General features: G+C 36.1%; 1 protein-coding gene across 1 annotated transcript; it reads left to right on the top strand.

Annotated features, from left to right (window-relative positions):
* Nucleotides 1-12,129: 12,129 nt before the first annotated feature.
* On the top strand, nucleotides 12,130-16,141 carry LOC131153194 (endoglucanase 8). The gene is made up of 7 exons (XM_058105339.1): nucleotides 12,130-12,381; nucleotides 12,468-12,875; nucleotides 13,019-13,111; nucleotides 13,225-13,386; nucleotides 14,941-15,052; nucleotides 15,158-15,321; nucleotides 15,508-16,141. The coding sequence occupies exons 1-7, from the start codon at nucleotides 12,151-12,153 to the stop codon at nucleotides 15,829-15,831; spliced, it is 1,494 nt and encodes a 497-aa protein (XP_057961322.1). The 5' UTR covers nucleotides 12,130-12,150; the 3' UTR covers nucleotides 15,832-16,141.
* The last annotated feature ends 4,361 nt before the right edge of the window (nucleotides 16,142-20,502 follow it).

Here is a 20,502-nt window from a genome sequence, read left to right as displayed (position 1 = left end):
TATGAATTAAATCACAAGGGAACTCTCAAGCTCACTCTAAAAAAAAATCAACATCAAAGAAATACAATAAGAGGGTGAGCTAATATTAACAATCTCAATAATACACTTACCAAAAGATTTTAGCAAGTAGGATAAGTAAGAGATGGATTTTTGGCTTGTATATGAAAAAAATAAGGGTTTTGAATTTTAGAGAGTTGACTAATGATATTTTCTAATCCCTAACAAATCAAACCAAATGATGGAGTATTTATAGAAACTCCAAAAAATATAACCTTTTAGGACTCATTCGGTATTTTTGGAAAAGTTTAAATATGGTTAATTAAAAATAACCGCATTTTAACCTCGGTAAAAATTAAGCAACCTGAGAGTTTCAGTCGACCAAGACATTTTTGAACTGAGGTTTTGATCGACTATTTTTTAGGCGATTTTGGACCTTCGAGGTTCAGTCGACCAGGTCAAGTTCGGTTGACCAAATTTCTGGGTTCGGTCGACTAAGTCATTTTATAACTAGAGGTATGGTCAACCAGGGCGCTGGAAAATCTCCACATGCCAGTTCAGTCGACCAGAACATTGATGTTCATTTTAAGATTGGTCGACCAGATGGTCAACTATTTGACCCTAGGGAGTTTTGGTCGACCAAAGCTGCTCTGTATATTAGGGTTTGGTTGACCGAAGACACTAACTTTGTGCATTCAAGTCCTAATCTCATTTGAAGTCACCCATATTCACATAATAATTAATTCTAAGTTATAGGGGCCTTGTCACGTGATGTTTTGGGACCTAAAGTCAATCTATGGTCTTTGAGCTTATCCAAAAAATTTGGCGTCGGTCGACCAGTGATCCCTAAGGTCCTGTGGTTCCCTATCGTCTGTCTATGATCATTACTGAGCTTTCATTTATACCATGCATGTCATGCATTATTGCAGACCAAATACAAAACAAAATGCATTACAATACAACTTGAAAGAAAAGTGAAGGAACTTCATGCTCTGCTCCTTTGCTATAGCATGGATTGCGCCAAAATATGTGCTCGTTTAAGTGCTTCTCGGCTTCCATTTTTCATCTGCCATCCATGCTTAGAAAAGTAAACATGTCCATACACTTTGCACACATATGAGATACTATGGTTTGTCATAATCAAAATAGGGATCTGACCAAAAAGTCAACATATGCTATATTTAAAATATTTACCCTTAAGCTTATATATAACATTATTTCTCAAATTAAAAAACCATTGTCCATTTGAAGAAGATTTACAAACTTAATCATGCTATAGCCAATATTATCATATAATAACGAATCATAATGATATATATATATATATATATATATATATATATATATTAAGCATAGATTGGGCATATCAATGAAACCTTTTAACATGGCTAACTTTTCTATGGTTCTTAGCATAACAATAGTGGACACTAAGGATTGGAATTTTAAGCAAAAGACTAATTTAAGAATTTAAAGCATTAAAACCCCTTATATATTGTATCCTAAAGTCTTATGAGTATATAAAAGTTTCTTTGAAATGAACCTTATAAGATGTTGAGCAAGCATCAATAAATTCAACACATGATTCAATAAGAGTTTTAATACAAAATATAACATAAGAATCATGGCATGAATTATCCAATAAAATAGAAGGAGACAAAAATATACCAATACATTTTACTCCTTCTTAATCGTTTAAGCTTAGAGTCCTTGGAGCGGCATTCTCCTCTCTCTCGGTCTTTTCATTTCTCTTACGGTTCCCAAATAAAATCCTTAGCACTACTACAAGTGATCTTTTCAAAAGTATCAGTAGTTAAGGCACAATGTAAGATACATGACACAAATGATATGTGTTAAAAACTATGTCATGCTTATTCAAATCATTTTCTGGTTTGGGAAACTTCACATTTTAAAATCATTTAAAACGGGATATGAAAAAATTTGACAAACACTTTCCAAAACTCTAGTCAAATGGATTTTACAAAAATCATTTTCAATTTTCAAATGGTCAAATCTACACAATAAAAGCAGTGGAGGATTTGCAAAGAAATGACCCTCTCAAAACAAGGATACATTGAAGAGTCATTGTGATATTTATGCAAACGCTGTTAAGCTAATTGCAAATAGCCTCTGATACCAAATGTGAGGAATGGTGTGATCCTAAGAGGGGGGTGAATTGTGTTTTAAAATTTTTTGGCTAAACTAAATTTACGCCGATTCACCACATATCATATCCCATTCAAAATACACACGTGTATGTAAAAACAGTTAAACAATGAATACAAACATACACGAGTGGAACATATCTCATTTAACTTAAATGTGTGCATGAAAAGTAGTTATAATCATAAATGAACAAGCATGCACATACTGAATTTAAAGTGTAGAAATTAAAAGAGAGAGAGAGAGAGAGAGAGAGAGAGAGAGAGAGAGAGAGAGAGAGAGAGAGAGAGAACACACACACACACACACACATATTTGTTATCAAGGGTCGGCCAATGCTACCTACGTCCCGCCTTGGGTATACCCCCCAAGGTGTTAGCTTTGGTGTATTCTCAAGAGGGGGAGGGGGGTGAATTGGGTATTAAAATTTTTTCTCCTAGGTTAACTGGTTTTATCAACAGTACATTCACAACCTAGTTGTATCTACCTAAATGCGCAGATAAGTATAATATGCATAATTTAAATCATGTGCGTCATTCACACAATAACATACACATGTGGTAAATATAAAGTGCGGAAATATAAACAGACACATAATATGTTATTGAGGTTCGGCCAACTGTGCCTACGTCCCCGCCTCTAGCTCGCAAGCCTGAGGATTCCACTAATGGCTCACTTAAAGGGTGGAGTGGCACCTAATACAAACAAGTCAATTAGCACAGGGCTGACCTCAACCTTTACAAACTCTCCTTGCAGGGTGGAGAAGGCCCTAGGTCAAATTCAAAGGGCTGACCCCAACCTGATCCTTCTGAGCTAGATCAAACCCCCTCATGCCACGCCTGGAAATATAACAGTATTTTTCACAATGAACTGGTACAGTGATTATGCTTCTCAAGTAAAGCAGATATGTACCCAATGTAAGCACAATCACATACACATCAACAATGTAGTAAATGCAAGCTCAGTGATGTGTATTTTTGTACAAGCTACATTCAACAAGATATGATCATTAATATGCTCAAGCGCATTCTAATCAAGCTATTTCTTTGAAACAATAAATATCAAATCTCAATAATAAACCAGGGTTTCAAAGATGCGGCAAATATTCAAAACAACTCAAAATATTTTTTTCAATGTAATATGCTCAAGAGTTGCTTGAGAATAATAAAGATTGTTAAAAATATTTTGCACAACAAAATCAAGCCATAGGAATCTTTGCAATGAGAATGCAAATATCCTTAAGCTACTAGGTTTTTCCCAACACGAGATTTATTAAATGAAATATGTGGGAAAACCTTGCTTTACTCCCCAAAATCAATACCAATCAACCAAGCAAAGCAATGGGAGTATGAGCAATACTACTAAGCAATAACCCAAGCAAGAACTCTCATAAGGCTAAAAATAATTAATGGAATGAAGGTGTGAGAGTGTTTGGAAGTATTATAGGCAAAATGGGATTTTAAGTTTGAGAGGATTTTGGCTAATGATTTTTCTTAATCTCCTGCTAATCCACACAAATGAACTCATATTTATAGGCAAGGTAAAAAATATAACCGTTTGGGACCTAATGGGTATTATTAGAAAAGTCAAAAAATGCTTAAGCATACTTAACCCAACTTAACCCGATTTTACCGCAATTAAAACAATTTTAACCCACTGAGGTTTGGGTGGCTGAACCGAGGTTTAGTCGCCCGAATAGCCACAAGAATAAAAATAATTTAAATGAGTTTGGTCTCCCGTGTCTTGGTTCGACAGTCCGAATCAAAGTCAGTAGCATTTGTTCGTAAGTTCGGGTGCCCGGTCCTAGGTTCGATTAACAGAACCAGCCAATTCAGTCGCTTGAGCCCTATTTTGAATGTGATCGTTCGGGCACCCAGGTAGTTGAAAAGAAACCTGACACAGGTTTGGGTGTCGAAGGAAGATACGCTCAAAATGTGTTCGGTCGCTCGAATCATGGTCAAACTGTTGACTTCTCAACAGTTCAAGCACCCGAGGTGATTTGTTCACTTGGGGTTCGGTCGTCCGACCTCAACCGACCTCACTCATTTTATGCCTATTAAGTTCATTTTCATTTCAATTAATTCCCCTGATATATTAAGTGATTATGAGGACTTTGTGCACAATGTGTAGGAACCTAGGGTCTTTTCAAGTACGCCCAAAAACCTGGCGTCGATTTCCCTAAAGTCATCCAGTCCCTATGGTCAATCTACGGTCATTTTGAGATCTTACAAATATCTACATGCATGACATGCAGAGATTATTACATATCAAAATGAACGCAAATACAATTGAAAATAGGTCTTCATTCCTTTTGCTTCTCTAAGCGCCATCAATGAAGTTTGATCTTCATAGTCCGTATGACTTGCTTGAGTTCCTACCAACAGTGCATGCTAAGGATAGACCTGCTCAAGAAGCTCAGTGCACAGGTGAGAAACATTGGTTTTGTCATAATCAAAATAGGAGAAGACTCATAGAGTCAACACAAGAGTTTCACTAACATGCCTACTTAATCAGACGGAGCAAAAGCCATTTACACTTTTTTTATGGGGTGGAGACTCCCCAGCTCAAATTACAAGGCTAAGCCACAACCAACACTCCTTGCGGGGAAGAGTCTGCCCAGCTCAATTACAAGGTTGAGCAACAACCAGTTCTCTTTATGAGGCAGAGACACCTCGGTTCACTTTCCTAGTGGAACCAAGCCGTACACCCTTTGACAGAAAGGTGCACCTCCTAATTCAATTACCCAGGTTGAGCCAAACTGGTCTCTTTATAGGGTAGAGATCCCCTAGTTCAATTTACCGAGTTGAACCAAACCGGTACATAAAACAATTTTTCCTACATAATATATGCTTCTAAATACAAATAGAGATGTACACAATGAAACTCAAACATGCACTCCAGTATGATATGAAATATGCTCAGTAAAGTAAGGATGTTTTTCTTAAAATAAAATTTGTAATCTTTAAAAATAATGTATATGATAAATACTCAAAGATTGAAACCTTATAAAATATTTCTCAAAAGAAAATTTCAATAAGAAGTAGGAGAACCTAAAGTTTTGCTTTCAAAGGCATTTTGCAATTAGTGAGAATGATGATTTTTGAGTAAAGATATATATGATAAGTATTCAAAGATTCAAGTAAGATTGATAATTTCTCTAGATATAATTAAAAGGAAATTATGTGGATAAATATAAGTTTTACTCTCTCAAAAATGATTTTCAAAATGAAAATATAAATGAGAGTAAATGTAATGATTGAAGAAATAAATGCCTTAAATAAATGTTCTCTTTCCAAAATGGATTATCAAAAGAATAAGTGAAAGGGAGTAGGAGTAGGAGAGAGTATAAAGATTTTCCCCAAAAATATTTGTAATAAAAATGTAAAGGGGAACTTTGATTTTGAATGAAAATTGCCCTAAAAATTTTAGAAAAATTTCACACTAATCAAAGTTGCTAATTAAGCTTATGGAAGGGGTATTTATATAGAGCTTTTGAAAAGATGACCATTTGGGGACACACTCTGTATTTTTCAAATTGTTTAATTAAAAAATTAAACGTGATTAACGATGGAAAATAATTGGAAACCAAGAGGTTCGGTCGACGGTGCTAGCGCCGGTCGACTGACCTCACACAGAAAATTTGAATTTCTAAAGGGTTTCAATCGACCTAGGGAGGTTCCGGTCGACTAGCCAATAGGCGATTTCGAACCCTTGTAGATTCGATCAGTTGAGGTCTAGGGCCAGTCTGCCAGGCTTGAGGTCCGGTCAGCTGAGGCAGTTTTGAACTAAAGTAGTCGGTTGGTTGGCCATTTTAGTTCAATTTAGGGTTGGTCAGCCGAACATGACCGAAAAATACAATTTCGTCCTCAAGGCAAGTTCGGAAGGGTCGGTCGACCGAGGATAGTTAAAAACCTAAGGTTTAGCCCTATTTTGACCCAAAATGATTTTAAACTATTTTGTATGATTTTAGTTTTTATGAAAAAGATTTTTCATGAAAGTGTTGGGTGCCCTAAGGTCTATCTATGGTCATTTGAGCATTCAATCATATCATGCATGAGATGCATTATTACAACCAAAAAATAGAAAAAGACTAAATGCAATTACAAAATAAAACATTCGTCTTCTTCTTCTTTTTGCTTTTCACTTCATGGAATTCACCAACTTATATGAGCTTTACATTCCTCTTGCCTTCCATGTCTCCTTAATCTTATGTATGATCTGAATTATGAACCTGTTCATATGCTAAGTACACACAAGAGAAACTTGTGCTTTATCAGCATCAAAACAGGGATTAAACTCAAAAGGTCAATATTCATGATTATCAAAATTTGTTATTTGAACAATAATTTTTCATAAGTCTGCAAGAACACTAATTGAAATGGTAGAAGGGAGAATATATTAAGAGTCCAAAAATTACCAATGGCACTCCATCACTTTTTCTTCATACAATCAAATGACAAAATTTTCCTTCATATTTTTTTGTCTTTTCATTTGTATAGTGAAAATCAAGGAATAAAAAAAAGTCAAAAAGTAAAATTTCATTTAATATTTTATAAAATAAATATATAATGTTAGTAGGGGTAGTAAAACAAGTCACAACTCAAGGGGTGACTCATTATCTGCGTATTTAAAATAGATTCGGGTATAAGAAAGAGTAACCCTATTTAAATAGGTCAATCCGAACCCAACACCAATTAATAAATGAATTAATATTTAGTAGACTTCAGATTGAATATCTATCTAGTCACTAGTTTATCTTTTTATTAAAAACAAATAAATTCTCTATATATGTATAAATTATAATATTTGATGCATGTATGATGTGCCACGTATTTTTTAAACAAATATAGATCAAATACAAGTTATTTAAATACATTTTTTGAAATATTTAGGAGGAAAAAAAATAATAAATAGGTGTTAAAATAACTTAAGAATGTTAAGATATTAATGAGAAAAGAATAAATAAGTGTTATTTAAAAAAGAAAAAATTAATTCATATTTGAAATTTTAAAGAAAAAATTTTAAAAAAAATATTCTATACAAATGTGTGTGTGTGTGTGTGTGTGTATTTCTTTATAGGTACTTAACGAGTACCCATATATTAAGGAGTACCCTTTTTGCCACCCTTAAATGCTAGTGGTAATTTTTGGATTGTCAATAATACTAACTTTACAAGTTAGATTCAATCTTCAATTTATAATATTTGAAAGATCAAAAATATATTTCAACTACAAAATGCATCAATATTTAGAATGTCAATAATGTTGTTTGTGCTAATTAATTTACAACTTATTTGAGACTAGATAATTTGAAAAGAATGAAAAATATGAGTTTTTTCCTAGTTTATTATTAATTTATAATAATATATTAAATAATACTCTATTTGGGAAAATTATTTCCAAAATAATGTTCACATAATCTCGTTGACTAAGTAGCGAGATTTCTCATGAGTAGTTTATTTCGAAGTCGCCAACTCCGGTGGCTACCCCTCTACGGTCTCTGACACCGGCCTTCACTCCCACGACACACCAACCCTATTGCCTCCCGCGTTGGCACCCACCAATCCTACATCATCCTCGTCGACGTCGGCAACCTCCCCTGAGTCCAACGGGAGCTCGGCAAATGTTGTGGAGCCCATCTATATCAGTACTTTCGTCGCCGAAGGAAGGGTCAGAGAAAGAGTGGGGGGGTGGGGGGGGAGGGGGGGGGTTGTAGCTAGCTGCTGTATTAATTATTTGCTATATCAAATTTCATTTTCCCCCGTCCATGTTTTTGGATCACCTTTAGTCTCTCCTACCTCGCACCAGAGCCCCAGGTTCCTGTTTCACACAGAGAAAGAGAAAGTTGTAAATGGCGAGTAGTAGTCGTGAAGGTGGAGAAACAGATTCATTGGAAGAAACACCAACATGGGCAGTGGCAACTGTGTGCTTCATCTCGATTTCTATCTCCATTCTCATGGAGTATCTCCTCCATCTCCTTGCCAAGGTATACATAATTTTAAATCCACTAAAGGACGAATCATACTCATCAATGTATATATTTTAAAACTTTTTACCCAACTAATCGAGCATAGAGTGAATAAAGGTCTCTGCCCACCCATGCATCCTGTTAGCTTTACCGTTAACCCAAGAGGGGGAGTGAATTGGTATTTTTAAAATTGATGCCCTAGGTAAATCCCTTAACAACAGTATTACACAAACTAATGGTCAATATAATGCAGATAAATTAAATTAATGTAAATATGCAGTGGAAATTAAATTGCACGATAAAATTGACTAAGCATGCACTAGAAAGCTATAAATAAAAGATGACACAAAGAAATATTATCGAGATTCGGCAAATTGCCTACACCCCCGCCTTGACTAATAAGTAAAAGGATTACCACTATAAAGCTCACTTAACGGGTGGAGTGGCACCTAAACAATTAGATCAATTAGCACATGGCTGACCTCAACCTTTACAAACAATCCTTATCGGATTAGATTACCGCCCCCTCAAACCACACCTGGAATACAACAATATTTCTCAATAATGAAACCAGTACAGTGATTATACTTCCCAGTAAAGCAGATATGTACCCAATCTAATCAATACACCACTGAATGATATAATGAAGTAAACTCAATATGGTCTAAATGTCTACTCTTAAATATTTATGCAAATATTGCAATCAGTGCGTGAGAGTGTAAATGATATGATCTTTGTGTCAAAATAATGATTTCAATCACAATGCACAAACAAAGATCCTTAGCACACTTTAAATATCTCAAAAAATATTTTTCTACAAAAATAAACCTCAAGAGATATTCAGATTTAATTTATAAAACGATTTGATCTTTATGTTCAATAAGATAAAATCAATATCAAAGGATATTTCAACAAAAATCTTTTTACATATGCACAAAAATCTCAACAAAATATTTTTCAAAGTAAATCACACGAGATACTTGAAGATGATTTGAAAGATATTTTTGGCAATCAAAAAGCAATGTGAACTCCTTGAGATATTACAATGAGAATGCAATTCTCACAAGCTCAAATGAAGTTTCCCTAATAAAGACTTATCAATAAAGTCTCATAGGAAAAACTTAAAGCTTTGCTCCCAAAGAAAATAGTCTCAATCAACCAAGCATGGGAGAGCAATAGCCTAATAGCAAGAACACTCAAGCACACACTTACGAAGAGATTTTAGCAATAAGAACTAGCAAAAGTAAGTGTAGGAGACTTTAAAATGAGTATATAAGAATTTTGAATTTCAGAGAATTTTGCTAATCAAGATTACTAATTTTGTGCTTATCTTTTCAAATGAAGGGGTATATATAGACTACCCCATAATTATAACCATACAGGACACATAGGATATTATTAGTATTGTTTAAAAACATTTTAGCACAACTAACCATGTTTTAAAAAATTTAACAACAATAAAAAAAATTTCCAACCCAAAAGCACCAGTTGACCGGACTTGAGGTTCGGTTGACCAAGTGACAAAGTTTGGTCGACTGGGAGAAATTTGAACTGAGAGTTCGGTCGACCAGATTAAGGGTTCCAAGGGCAATTTTTCCATTTTCGCGTGGTTCGGTAAACTAGATGATTTTGAACTATGAAGTTTGGTCGACCGGGCAGTTGGATTCTCCCACGTGGGGGTTTGGTCGACCAAGGCGTTGCTTATATATTTCTGGTCGATCGACCAAGGAGTCAAACGTTGACTCGGTGGGAGTTCGGTCAACCAAGTTATATGAACTTGACACGGTACGGTCGACCGAGCTATGGTCAAACTGTTGACCTCTTGACCGGTTCGGTTGACCGAATGTTTTTATATGTTCCGGTTCGGTTAAACGAACATGCATTTTTAATGCATTTGGGTTCCAACTCCCTTATATATTCACCCTATTCATATAAGCATAAACATATATGTTTATGCATGCATGTGGATCCTAGGGTCATTATAGGTCTTTTTGAGCTTACCTATTATATCATGTATATAATGCATTTGATTATTACAGACTTTTTTTCTCCTCTTTACTATTACAGACCCACATAACATAAAATGAATTTAAAGTACAATACAAATATGATCCTCAGGGTCTTCAAGCTCTACTCCATGTGCCATCATTTTAATTTTCCAATTACATACCTGTACATATCCTTAGATAGCTGTCAAATTCGACAAGTATTTGTCATTATCAAAATCAGGGCATGACCTATAAGGTCAACACATCCATGATCCCATATCATGATCATTAGTACTCTTTGATAAATATATATATATATATTATTGGGTGATTTAGTTTAATTTGCTGTTTAATTTTTTCGGTACTTGAATGAGAAGAAGAAGATGGCCCTTCTTGAGGCTATGAACAAGATTAAATCAGGTGAGGACTGGAGAAACTAAATTGTGTGACCATTCATAGCAGATTACCCAGCTAATTTAGCAATACTTAATTTCTTGAATAGAAACAAGCCAAAAAATATAACTCTGTATAATTAAAATAAAGAAGAATAAGAAGAAGAAACATTATGAATGGTTAAATTAGTAGTTTTATAATCTTTCTCTCACCCTTCCTCCGATGACAAAAGCACTAACGGAGATGGGCTTCACAACATTTTTCGAGCTCCCGTCGGGCTCAAGGGAGCTTGCCGGCGTCGACAAGGATGATGTGGGATTGGTGGGTGTCAACACAGGAGGCAACAGGGTTGGTGCAGTTTCTGATGCGGGGAAAGTCGCTGACGGAAATGGTGATGCCAGGGATGGAACAAGTGAGGGAGGGATAGCTATTGATGGAGAGGGAGACGACGTCATGGGAGTGAAGGCCGGCATCGAAGACTGTAGAGTGGTAGCTGTCGGAGTTGGCTACTTCGGAGCGTAAGCTGGTGTTGGGGACAGACGTGCCATGCAAATCTCGTTGGATGGTCCAGCGAGATTTTCCTAGGAAATAAGCTGATCCTAACGCGTGGCAAATCTTGCTGGACCAAGTAGCAAGATTATGTGAGCGTCATTCTGCAAATAATTTTTCTGAAGATGGTATTATTTAATATATTATTATAAATGAATAATAAAATAAAAAACTCTAAAAAATTTACTATCATTGTTTATGAAATGTGAATTTTAAGTCTTAAATTTAAATGTTTTTATGAATTTTGATGAAACTTATTATAATTTTATATTGCATTAACATATTAACACGAATCAAAACTTAAGAAAAATAGTTTAAACTCCCAAACAGTACGCAAAATAACTTTTATAGATTTTCTCTCAAGTTTGAAATTAAATTTACAAAATTAATTGCACTAAGGAAAAAAAAAATCAAATTTCAAAACACCAAAATTAAAATTACTTAAATAAATTTTTATTTAAGAAAATAACTATATTGAATTAATGAAGTTAAAATTAGTAATTTTGATGATAAAAAAATTGATAATTTAACTATTGTAAGTTGATAATTTTTTCAATAGGAGTTCCAAATTATAAATTCGAGAATCTCGCGTGTTTTCATTCCATTTTCTCCAACGGCCAAAGACAAAGAGCACATGAGACAGGAGTCCAACGCGAACAGCGGTGGAAAAAGAGTCAAACGATCACATGGTAATCATTTGATCAAATTATTGCAAAATTCCGAAATTGAGGCATATACAACTATTCTCCTTCCTCTCATTGTGGGGCCATCACAGTTCAGACGTTCCACGTGTTAATCATCAAGGGCAGTGGCCCAAAGATCTCCACCGTAAAGCGATGCAGGTTATCATCCTTCCTCCCGCAAATAACAGAAAACCCCCAAGGTTCCAAGGTCCCCAACAATCGCGTGCATCCGGTCTGAACCCAAAAACTAACCGGTCAAGCACATGCTGCATCGGAATCCAAACTCCGTCCACTAAAATCTCTCCACGTGGTGGAGTCCCATTGGTGGAATAAAGAGAATCCGATGACGCTTTTGCATATAAGAACGTAGAGATTGTGCTTTGTTCCTCACCCCACCAGCAAAAGCAAGAAAAATGGCGCGAAAGCCTCGCTCTTCGCCTACGATTTCTCCGGCTAGTTTACGCCTCATTTTTTTTCTGCTACTCTTTTTTGTCTCCCACTCTTACGCCGCCGGCCACAGCTACGGCGACGCCCTTCGGAAGAGTATTCTCTTCTTCGAGGGCCAACGCTCCGGCAAGCTCCCCCCAGACCAGCGCCTCAAATGGCGCAGGGACTCGGCATTGCACGACGGAGCCACAGCCGGGGTAAGTCAATATGAACCAACCTTCCATCCAACCAACACCTCCACCCTCTGACCAAAACTGACGCCGTTTCAAAACTTCTGTTTCAGGTGGACCTAACTGGCGGCTACTACGACGCCGGCGACAACATAAAGTTCGGCTTTCCAATGGCTTTTACGACGACGCTGCTCTCGTGGAGCATCATCGACTTCGGGAAGACAATGGGACCAGAGCTGAAGAACGCCGTTAGCGCAGTGAAATGGGCCACCGACTATCTGTTAAAAGCGACGGCGGTTCCCGGCACCGTTTATGTTCAGGTGGGCGACCCTCTGTCCGATCACAACTGCTGGGAGAGGCCTGAGGACATGGACACCTTACGAACCGTGTATAAGATCGACCGGGCCCACCCGGGGTCTGACGTGGCAGGCGAAACAGCCGCTGCTTTAGCCGCTGCCTCCATAGTCTTTAGATCTCGCGATCCAGCGTACTCTCGCCTCCTGCTCAGTCGAGCCATTGAGGTACGCACTACATTCCCCCTGTTATTAAAATAATAAAATTCATTGTTATTGGCGCGTTCGATCCGTTGGTTGAAAATATCGCGAGATAATGACCGTTGCGGGGGAAACGGTCTTGTTTTTGGGGGGGGGGGGGGGGTCCACAGGTGTTCGAGTTTGCTGACGGGTACCGGGGAGCTTACAGCGCCAGTCTGCGCAAAGCGGTGTGCCCTTTTTACTGTGACGTGAATGGGTATCAGGTGAGAAAGGCCCGTGACAATTGGATCCATTTAATGGCAGCAATTTTAGACCGTTGGATGATGCTGATTTTCGAGAATGACTAAAAAACATTATAAAATGTTATACGTTGTAGGACGAGTTGCTGTGGGGAGCGGCGTGGCTGCACAAAGCGTCGAGGAGGCGGGAGTACCGAGAATACATACTAAGGAACGAGGTGGTGTTGAGGGCTGGGGATACCATAAATGAGTTTGGATGGGATAACAAGCACGCTGGGATTAACGTACTCATTTCAAAGGTAATTAATTATTAAACTGGCATGGATTTGTCGATTTCTTAATCAATTAATTTTATCCAATATCTATGCATCTTAATGTGTGCTTTGCCTTTTTGTTTTTTTTTTTTTTCCTATGAAATCATTGTCATCGTCATTGTGTTTTTGCTTTTATTCCTTTCGTCCTTGTTTGGAGCTGTGTGTGTGAGGCCGTGCACCGAGATTTTTTAATGAATGGGATTCTGATCCAAACACATGGGGAGGAATAAATCGATGAGAGAGATCATGGGGTTGTGGGTGCTTTTAACATGGGGCAAGTCATGCTTTGTTGTTGGACTGGAGTCTGGACTACTATATATATATATATATATATATATATATATATATAATATTTTTACTTTTATCTTTGAGTTTATTTAGAAAAAATAAAACAATATTTTGTGAACGAAGCTCGGTAGAGGAAAAGCCTAAAAGGTGGCGGTGGTGGTGGAGGTGATTGCGGTGCTGACAATGACGTTAGAGAGTGGTGGTAATGGCACGAGTTGGCTGGGAAGAGGACAGGAGAGGGTCACGTGGCCGCTCTGACAGCCATGCTGACAGTGGCACGTGCAGCAATAATGCCAATGGGCAACGACGGTTACAGGGTTAGGTGGCCGCGGCAATTGTGGTGGCTGACTAATAGAATAGCGTGGCGGTGGTGGCACTGAGCAACAAGGCGGAGGAGTGGTGGCGACGATAAGGGATAAGTGAGGGTGGTGGAGGCTGGGACAATCTCGACAGTGTGAGAGTATAATGGTGAACTTGACGGTGGTAATGGATGGATATGGTGGTGGCGATGGACGAGAGAGTATTCGCACGTTTTCGAGAGGAGTCTAAATTAAGTGTAGGTTTGAAATTATAAGGTAGAAAACATATTATACTAATTTAATGGTATCAAATTGATGTCACGATTATATATATTGAAGTGGCATACTCCACACCAATCAATGAGTAAGAAACTACTATAAATTGTTTAATTAGGATATACATTATTTAAAAGCATGTCCTCATTATTCCCTTTTTCATTAAACTAGAATTTCATTAATGTTGAACCTGTATTTTTCTCCCCATTCTTTAAGTATGAAATAAAAAATAAAAAAAAGTAGGTATGCCATCATATTTGTCACACTAATTATGTGAGTAGTGTTGACATTTCGTCCTACTTTTTATTATTACTTAAAAGATGTAACATGTGAATCTTTGCAAGTGGGTCCAAATATCAATGTGGTTATGCATAATTGGTAAATAAAGAAACGGTCATTTTATATTACATATTTAGGGTTTGAAATTTGAAAAAGATAGGAAGGAGTATGAGATTAAAGATGAGTTTATTTCTATTATGTGATTTGCTTAATTTGAATCTCCAATAGAGGAAAGAAAATATAGGAAAAAAATATTAAAAAAAATTAAATGCTATATATAGATAACATTCTAATGATTAAAACATTGAAAGTTTTCATATCGTAGATTCTCTCTCTCTCTCTCTAATAATTTATTTTTAATTAATTAAACCATTAATTAGCAATGCATCGCATGCAGGAAGTATTGATGGGGAAGGCAGACTATTTCAACTCCTTCATGCTCAATGCCGATGGTTTCATATGCTCCGTAGTGCCTGGAATTTCTCATCCTAAAGTTCAGTATTCACCAGGTCTGGATTTTCTTTTGTACACATGCTTTTCTTATAATTAAATTAAAATTAATTATTCACCGATTAAATTATTAATATATTCGTCTTTTTGGTTGTGCGGATAAGGGGGTTTGATATTTAAGGCTGGCGGAAGTAACATGCAGCACGTGACGTCCCTATCTTTTCTACTTCTCTCCTATTCCAATTATCTAAGTCACTCCAATAAGGTCGTGCCATGTGGCGAAAAATCCGTTTCCCCACTCCTGCTCAGAGAACTGGCCAAACGCCAGGTAAGAAGCCCCTTTTCTTTCCCCAATATCACGGGACCGGAGGCGCAGACCCCCTTAACGGCTAGATTTTGTCCGTCATATAGCCGTTGGCGGTAACTGTAACCGCATAGGGGGTATTTTTGTAATTTCAAAAGAAGAAACGTAATATTTTTTTTTTTTTTTGGTTTTCTGGGTGGGGCTCACCAGGTGGACTACATTCTGGGGGACAATCCGCTGCAGATGTCGTACATGGTTGGCTACGGTGGGCGTTACCCGCAGAGGATCCACCACCGGGGGAGCTCGCTGCCGTCAGTGGCGGTCCACCCGGCCCACATAGGATGCAAAGCGGGGTCGAAGTATTTCCGGAGCCCGGAGGCGAACCCGAATTTGCTGGTGGGTGCAGTGGTGGGTGGGCCCAACATATCGGACAAATTCCCGGACTCGAGGCCCTTCTTCCAAGAGTCGGAGCCCACGACGTACATAAACGCACCTTTGGTGGGCCTGCTGGCATTCTTTTCAGCCAACCCTTGATTTCAGGATGCCTTTTTTAAGGAAAAACAAAAGGCCAAGGTCAATCTGGTGGTGCGCAAAGGTCACCCTGGCTGCAATTATTAATGTACGGTTATTCCAAAAGAAAAGGTTTTTTTTTTTTTTTTGAAAAGAACCGGGTTAACGTCTAATGGCACAGATAAAGAGAGTGTATCAGAGAATATTACGCGGCCTTAATGGCACAGATAAAGAGAGGAGAGTGCATCGGATGGCCTTTCTCCAATGGGTGTAAGTTACGCATATAAAAATTTCAGTTCTACTAATTATTAACACGATAAGCATGATTACAAATTTTCTTGGATAAAAGTAAAAGCAACAAAGATTTAAATCTAGTTATCGAGCTCCTCATATCGTAAAAGATGAAACCAATAAGTGTGACGTTGGCTACATGAATCCTTTTTCGTCAATTCACTCGATTTCAAGGATTTTCTTTTATTAGTTTAAGAGTTATTATATGCTTTCTTACTACTACCTCATTTCAAATTTAAAAATAATAACTAACTCACTCTATTCAGTTAGGTCTACATTTCAAATGCCTAAATTATTTAAATCGCTTCTCCCTTATCTTGTTTTCAGTCGATAACTATGCCTATTATTATTATTATTATTATTATTATTATTATTATATGCTCATTTTTTACTTTATTTTTTTAATGTTAAACTACTCATCTACCTTAACATACACATAACAACTTTCAATTTTTATACATATTATTCCTTAATTACTCTATTTGAAAGTTATGAAATGTAATAAAAGGGAAATAATTTTATATTATGTTTGTTTATGACAAAAATAAGAAAATAAGAAATATGTCAATTAATGAGATTTTAAGTATCTTTAATGTTTAATTTATAAACAATTTTAATTATATGAGGATGCAATTTTATTTTTAATGACAGTTAACATAAAAATATACATAATTAAATTACCTCTTTTTTTTTTTCCAAAAAAAAGAAAGCTTAATCGAAAGGCAACGTCTTTCGGTGCTTTTGCTGAAGGCCAGACATATAAGGGCACATGTGAGCAAATGATGGGGTTGGGGTCTTATCTTTGTAGGGTTACAACTTACATAAAGTGAGGCAAGAAGTCATATGTGGCTTACCTAGCTAGCATGATGACATTAGTGTTCCAAAAAGGTTTAAAAAAAAAAAAATGAGATTAATTTGGTGGACTCAAAATTTTAAAGTAGTAGTTAGAAACATAAATTTTTGAGATTTTGAATTTAAATATAGAGATTTTATAAGAAGTTTAATATAATATTATTTTATTTTTTGTTAAATTCATGTGAATTTAAGTTTATAGTTTGAATTTTATGCTCGTAGATAGAGAGTAACAATTAATTTACATTTGTTTTCTTGAATAAAAGTGTTGGGATTAGAATAAAATCATGTACAAAAACAATTATTTTAAAAGATGTCACACATTTAAAAGTTTGTATTTTTCATTTGATATAGACTATTAGAAAAGTAATAAACATTCTCATGTTAAAATTTAAGAGTAGTCATTCTTAATCTATTATGTATAATAGTTTTGAAAAAAAAAATTATGTGGTCATTTACTTTACAGCAATAATCCAGTTGCTTATATAAGGAAGTTCTATACAATAATAAATTATTTTTAGTTTTTATTTAGTTTTGTGTGTCAAACTATTGAGTTATGACTCGTATTCAAATCGGTTATCCACTTGAAACCTGTTACACATGGGAATGCTCAGGGGTTATGGGCTTTTGAGCCCTCCATCCCAATCTACTTAAGGTAAGCCCAACGGGGTGCCCCGGGAGGGGGGGGGGGAAGCCCCTTTATGGTACGGTACAATATATTTGAGTTAGGACAAAATGTAATTATATATATGAGAGTGTTTTGGATGTTTCATATGGAACTATATATACATATTATAACCAAGTGTTGAAATTAACCCCAAGTTAGTTTTCATTTAATGATAGTGAAAATTACCACATAAATTCGTTCTTCTTTTTCTCTCTTTGATGAACTATTTTTTGTATTTGCTCTATGTGTATTCATAACCTTAGATTGTGATTTTCACAAGAATTGGTATCAGAGCATCAGGTTTGTGCTAATTTTTTATGGTTTGCATCTGGATCACAACAAGGATGAGCAAGGTGAAGACTAGATTCGAAAAGTTTGATGGTAAAGGAAAATTCAACCTATAGCAGATGCAGATAACTAATATGTTGGTTCAACATAATGTTTAAATGGTTCTAATAGAAGAGAAATTAGAGAAGATGGGTGAGGATGATTGGTTGGAGCTAGAACAAATCGCCTCAATACTATTTTATCTTGTTTGGCAGATTTTTTTGTATTCAATATAATGGAGAAGAAAATTGGCTAGAGTTTATTAACAAAATTAGAGAGCCTATATATATTGAAGAAGAATACTGTTATTGCTCACAAAGAAGTCATTGTTGTTTTTTTCGTTTGCCTTAGGGCGGGGACCTGAATCAGAATATAAATTAGTTTAATAAAATTCTTAGCAAGTTACTCAAAGTGGATGTGAGTTTAAAGATGAATATAAAAGGATAATGTTGTTATCTTCTCTTCCTTTTTTATTTGAACTCTTGGCTATGACATTACTCTATGGGAAATCCACTCTAAGTTATAAAGCAATTTCTAGGGTTCTCAGGTCAAACAAGGCTAGAAGAAGACTAAACAAAGAGAACCATGAACTAGAGGGCTTGGTTGCTAAGGCTGAGCATAGAAGAGGAAGATCTAAGGAGAAATATAAGCAGAGGGGCAAATTGAAGTCTAGATCAAAGGGCTACTAACCTTAAGTGCTTCAAAAGCAAATGAACGGGGCATTATGAGTGGAATTGTCCTCTTTGCAAGAAAGAGGAAGGCAAAAAAGACCGACCTTCAAGCTTTACAAGTGTAGTGATAGATAGTTTAAACAATGAAAAGCTCTTGCTAGTTGCTTCAAGTAACAATTCTTTTCATGATAGTTGGACTATGGATTTCGGTTGCTCCTTTCATTATTGTCTGCATAAAGAGTGGTTTGATACTTATAACGAATATGATAGTGGGTCAGTAGTTCTTAGGAATCATAATCAATGTCTTGTAGGTAGTGTTGATACTATGAAAGTTATAATGTTTGATGGCATTGTTAGAACATTAAAAAATATTAGACATGTTCTAAAATTGAAGAAAAACCTACTTTCTCTAAATTACTTAGAAAAAACTTTGCGTGGGCTTAAACTCCTCAAAAGTGGTTCCTAAAGGTGTCAAAGGGTTCTATGGTTGTTATGAATGGTAAACGAATTGATAACAATTTGTATCAGCTAATCGACAATACAATTGTAGGTAGTGCAACAACCGCTTCATCAAATACCAAACAGTTAACAATAAGCTGTAGCATATGTGAGTGGGACATATGAGTGAGTCGGATATGATGGAGTTCCATAAGAGAAAATTGTTGAAAGAGTTGAAGGAGTGTTGAGTTGATTTTTGTAGGTATTATATTTTGAGTAAGCAGTGTATAGTGAAATTTCAAGTTATCTTCCCAGAAGAGTAGACATGGATTATGTTCACAGTGATTTTTGGGGTCTACATGAGTACCAACTAGGAATAAAGCTTAGTATTTTATTAGCTTCATTGATGCACTAAAAAAAATAAGGTTATTAGTGTTGGATTAAAATCCGTCACTAACAATCACAAAACCACCATTAATAGTATTAGTGACAGTTTTATAAGTATTAGTGACTGTTTTGAATTAGTCTCCATAACTACGATTGCTAATAATTATTAGTCACGAATTCTAAAAGCATCACCAATAATAGAGTATTAGTGATGGATTATAACCATCACTAAAACCCTAATACCGTCACTATAAATCCTACATTGGTTCGGCTCAAAATTGTCACTAATAGTTGAGTAGTAGTGACGAATTTCAAAATCATCACTAATAGTAGAGTATTAGTGACGAATTTCAAAATAACCGTCACTAGGCCATAGATTGAATTTAGGTCTCTAAACATCACATGAAAAGTCCCCTATAACTCAGAAGTTATACTTATGTGAACAGGGTGACTTCAAATAAAAATCAAGACCTAAAATAACCATTGAAAGGGCCTCAGTCGACCGAACCAATCTAGTTATACTATGCTGGTTAATCAAACCACTGTTGGCTGAGGAGATTAAGCCTCGACCAACTGAACTTGTGTAGTATAAATGATACCGTCGATCGAATCGTATGAAAGTCAACACTTTGACTTCGTACGGTCGACCGTCCAAGTTTGAACACAGTGTCCTCGGTTGACCAAATTATTTGATTAGTTGACTGAACTCTTTGTTGGTCGACTGAACCTCGAACGGGTCAAAATCGCCCGAATAAGGTCGACCATATTCTTAGTTGAAAAATACCACGGTCAACCGAAGCTCCCAAAGTGGTTGACCGAACCCTTAGTACGATCAACCGAAACTCTCGGACTGCCCAATTTTTTATCGAGGTAAAATAGGGTTTATTTTTCATTAACCATACTTAAAATTTTTCAAAAATTAACCATACCAAATAAGTCCCAAACGGTTATATTTTTTGGAGTGTCTATATACACTCCCTCATTTGGTTTGATTAGCATGGATTAGCAAACATCATTAGCAAAATATTCTCTGAAATTCCTTGAGCTATTCATACTCCATCC

Source organism: Malania oleifera, chromosome 4, assembly GCF_029873635.1.
Source record: "Malania oleifera isolate guangnan ecotype guangnan chromosome 4, ASM2987363v1, whole genome shotgun sequence".
Classification (NCBI taxonomy): Eukaryota; Viridiplantae; Streptophyta; class Magnoliopsida; order Santalales; family Ximeniaceae; genus Malania; species Malania oleifera.
The sequence above is the reverse complement of the archived record's forward strand: the minus strand, read 5'-3'. Positions and strand labels throughout refer to the sequence as shown.

Excerpts from the sequence above, each read along its gene's own strand:
- LOC131153194 (XM_058105339.1), top strand. The coding sequence starts at position 12,151 with ATGGCGCGAAAGCCTCGCTCTTCGCCTACGATTTCTCCGGCTAGTTTA. Across the intron at positions 13,112-13,224 it reads GTGACGTGAATGGGTATCAG|GACGAGTTGCTGTGGGGAGC; the intron begins GTGAGAAAGGCC and ends TATACGTTGTAG. Across the intron at positions 15,322-15,507 it reads GAGAACTGGCCAAACGCCAG|GTGGACTACATTCTGGGGGA; the intron begins GTAAGAAGCCCC and ends GGGGCTCACCAG.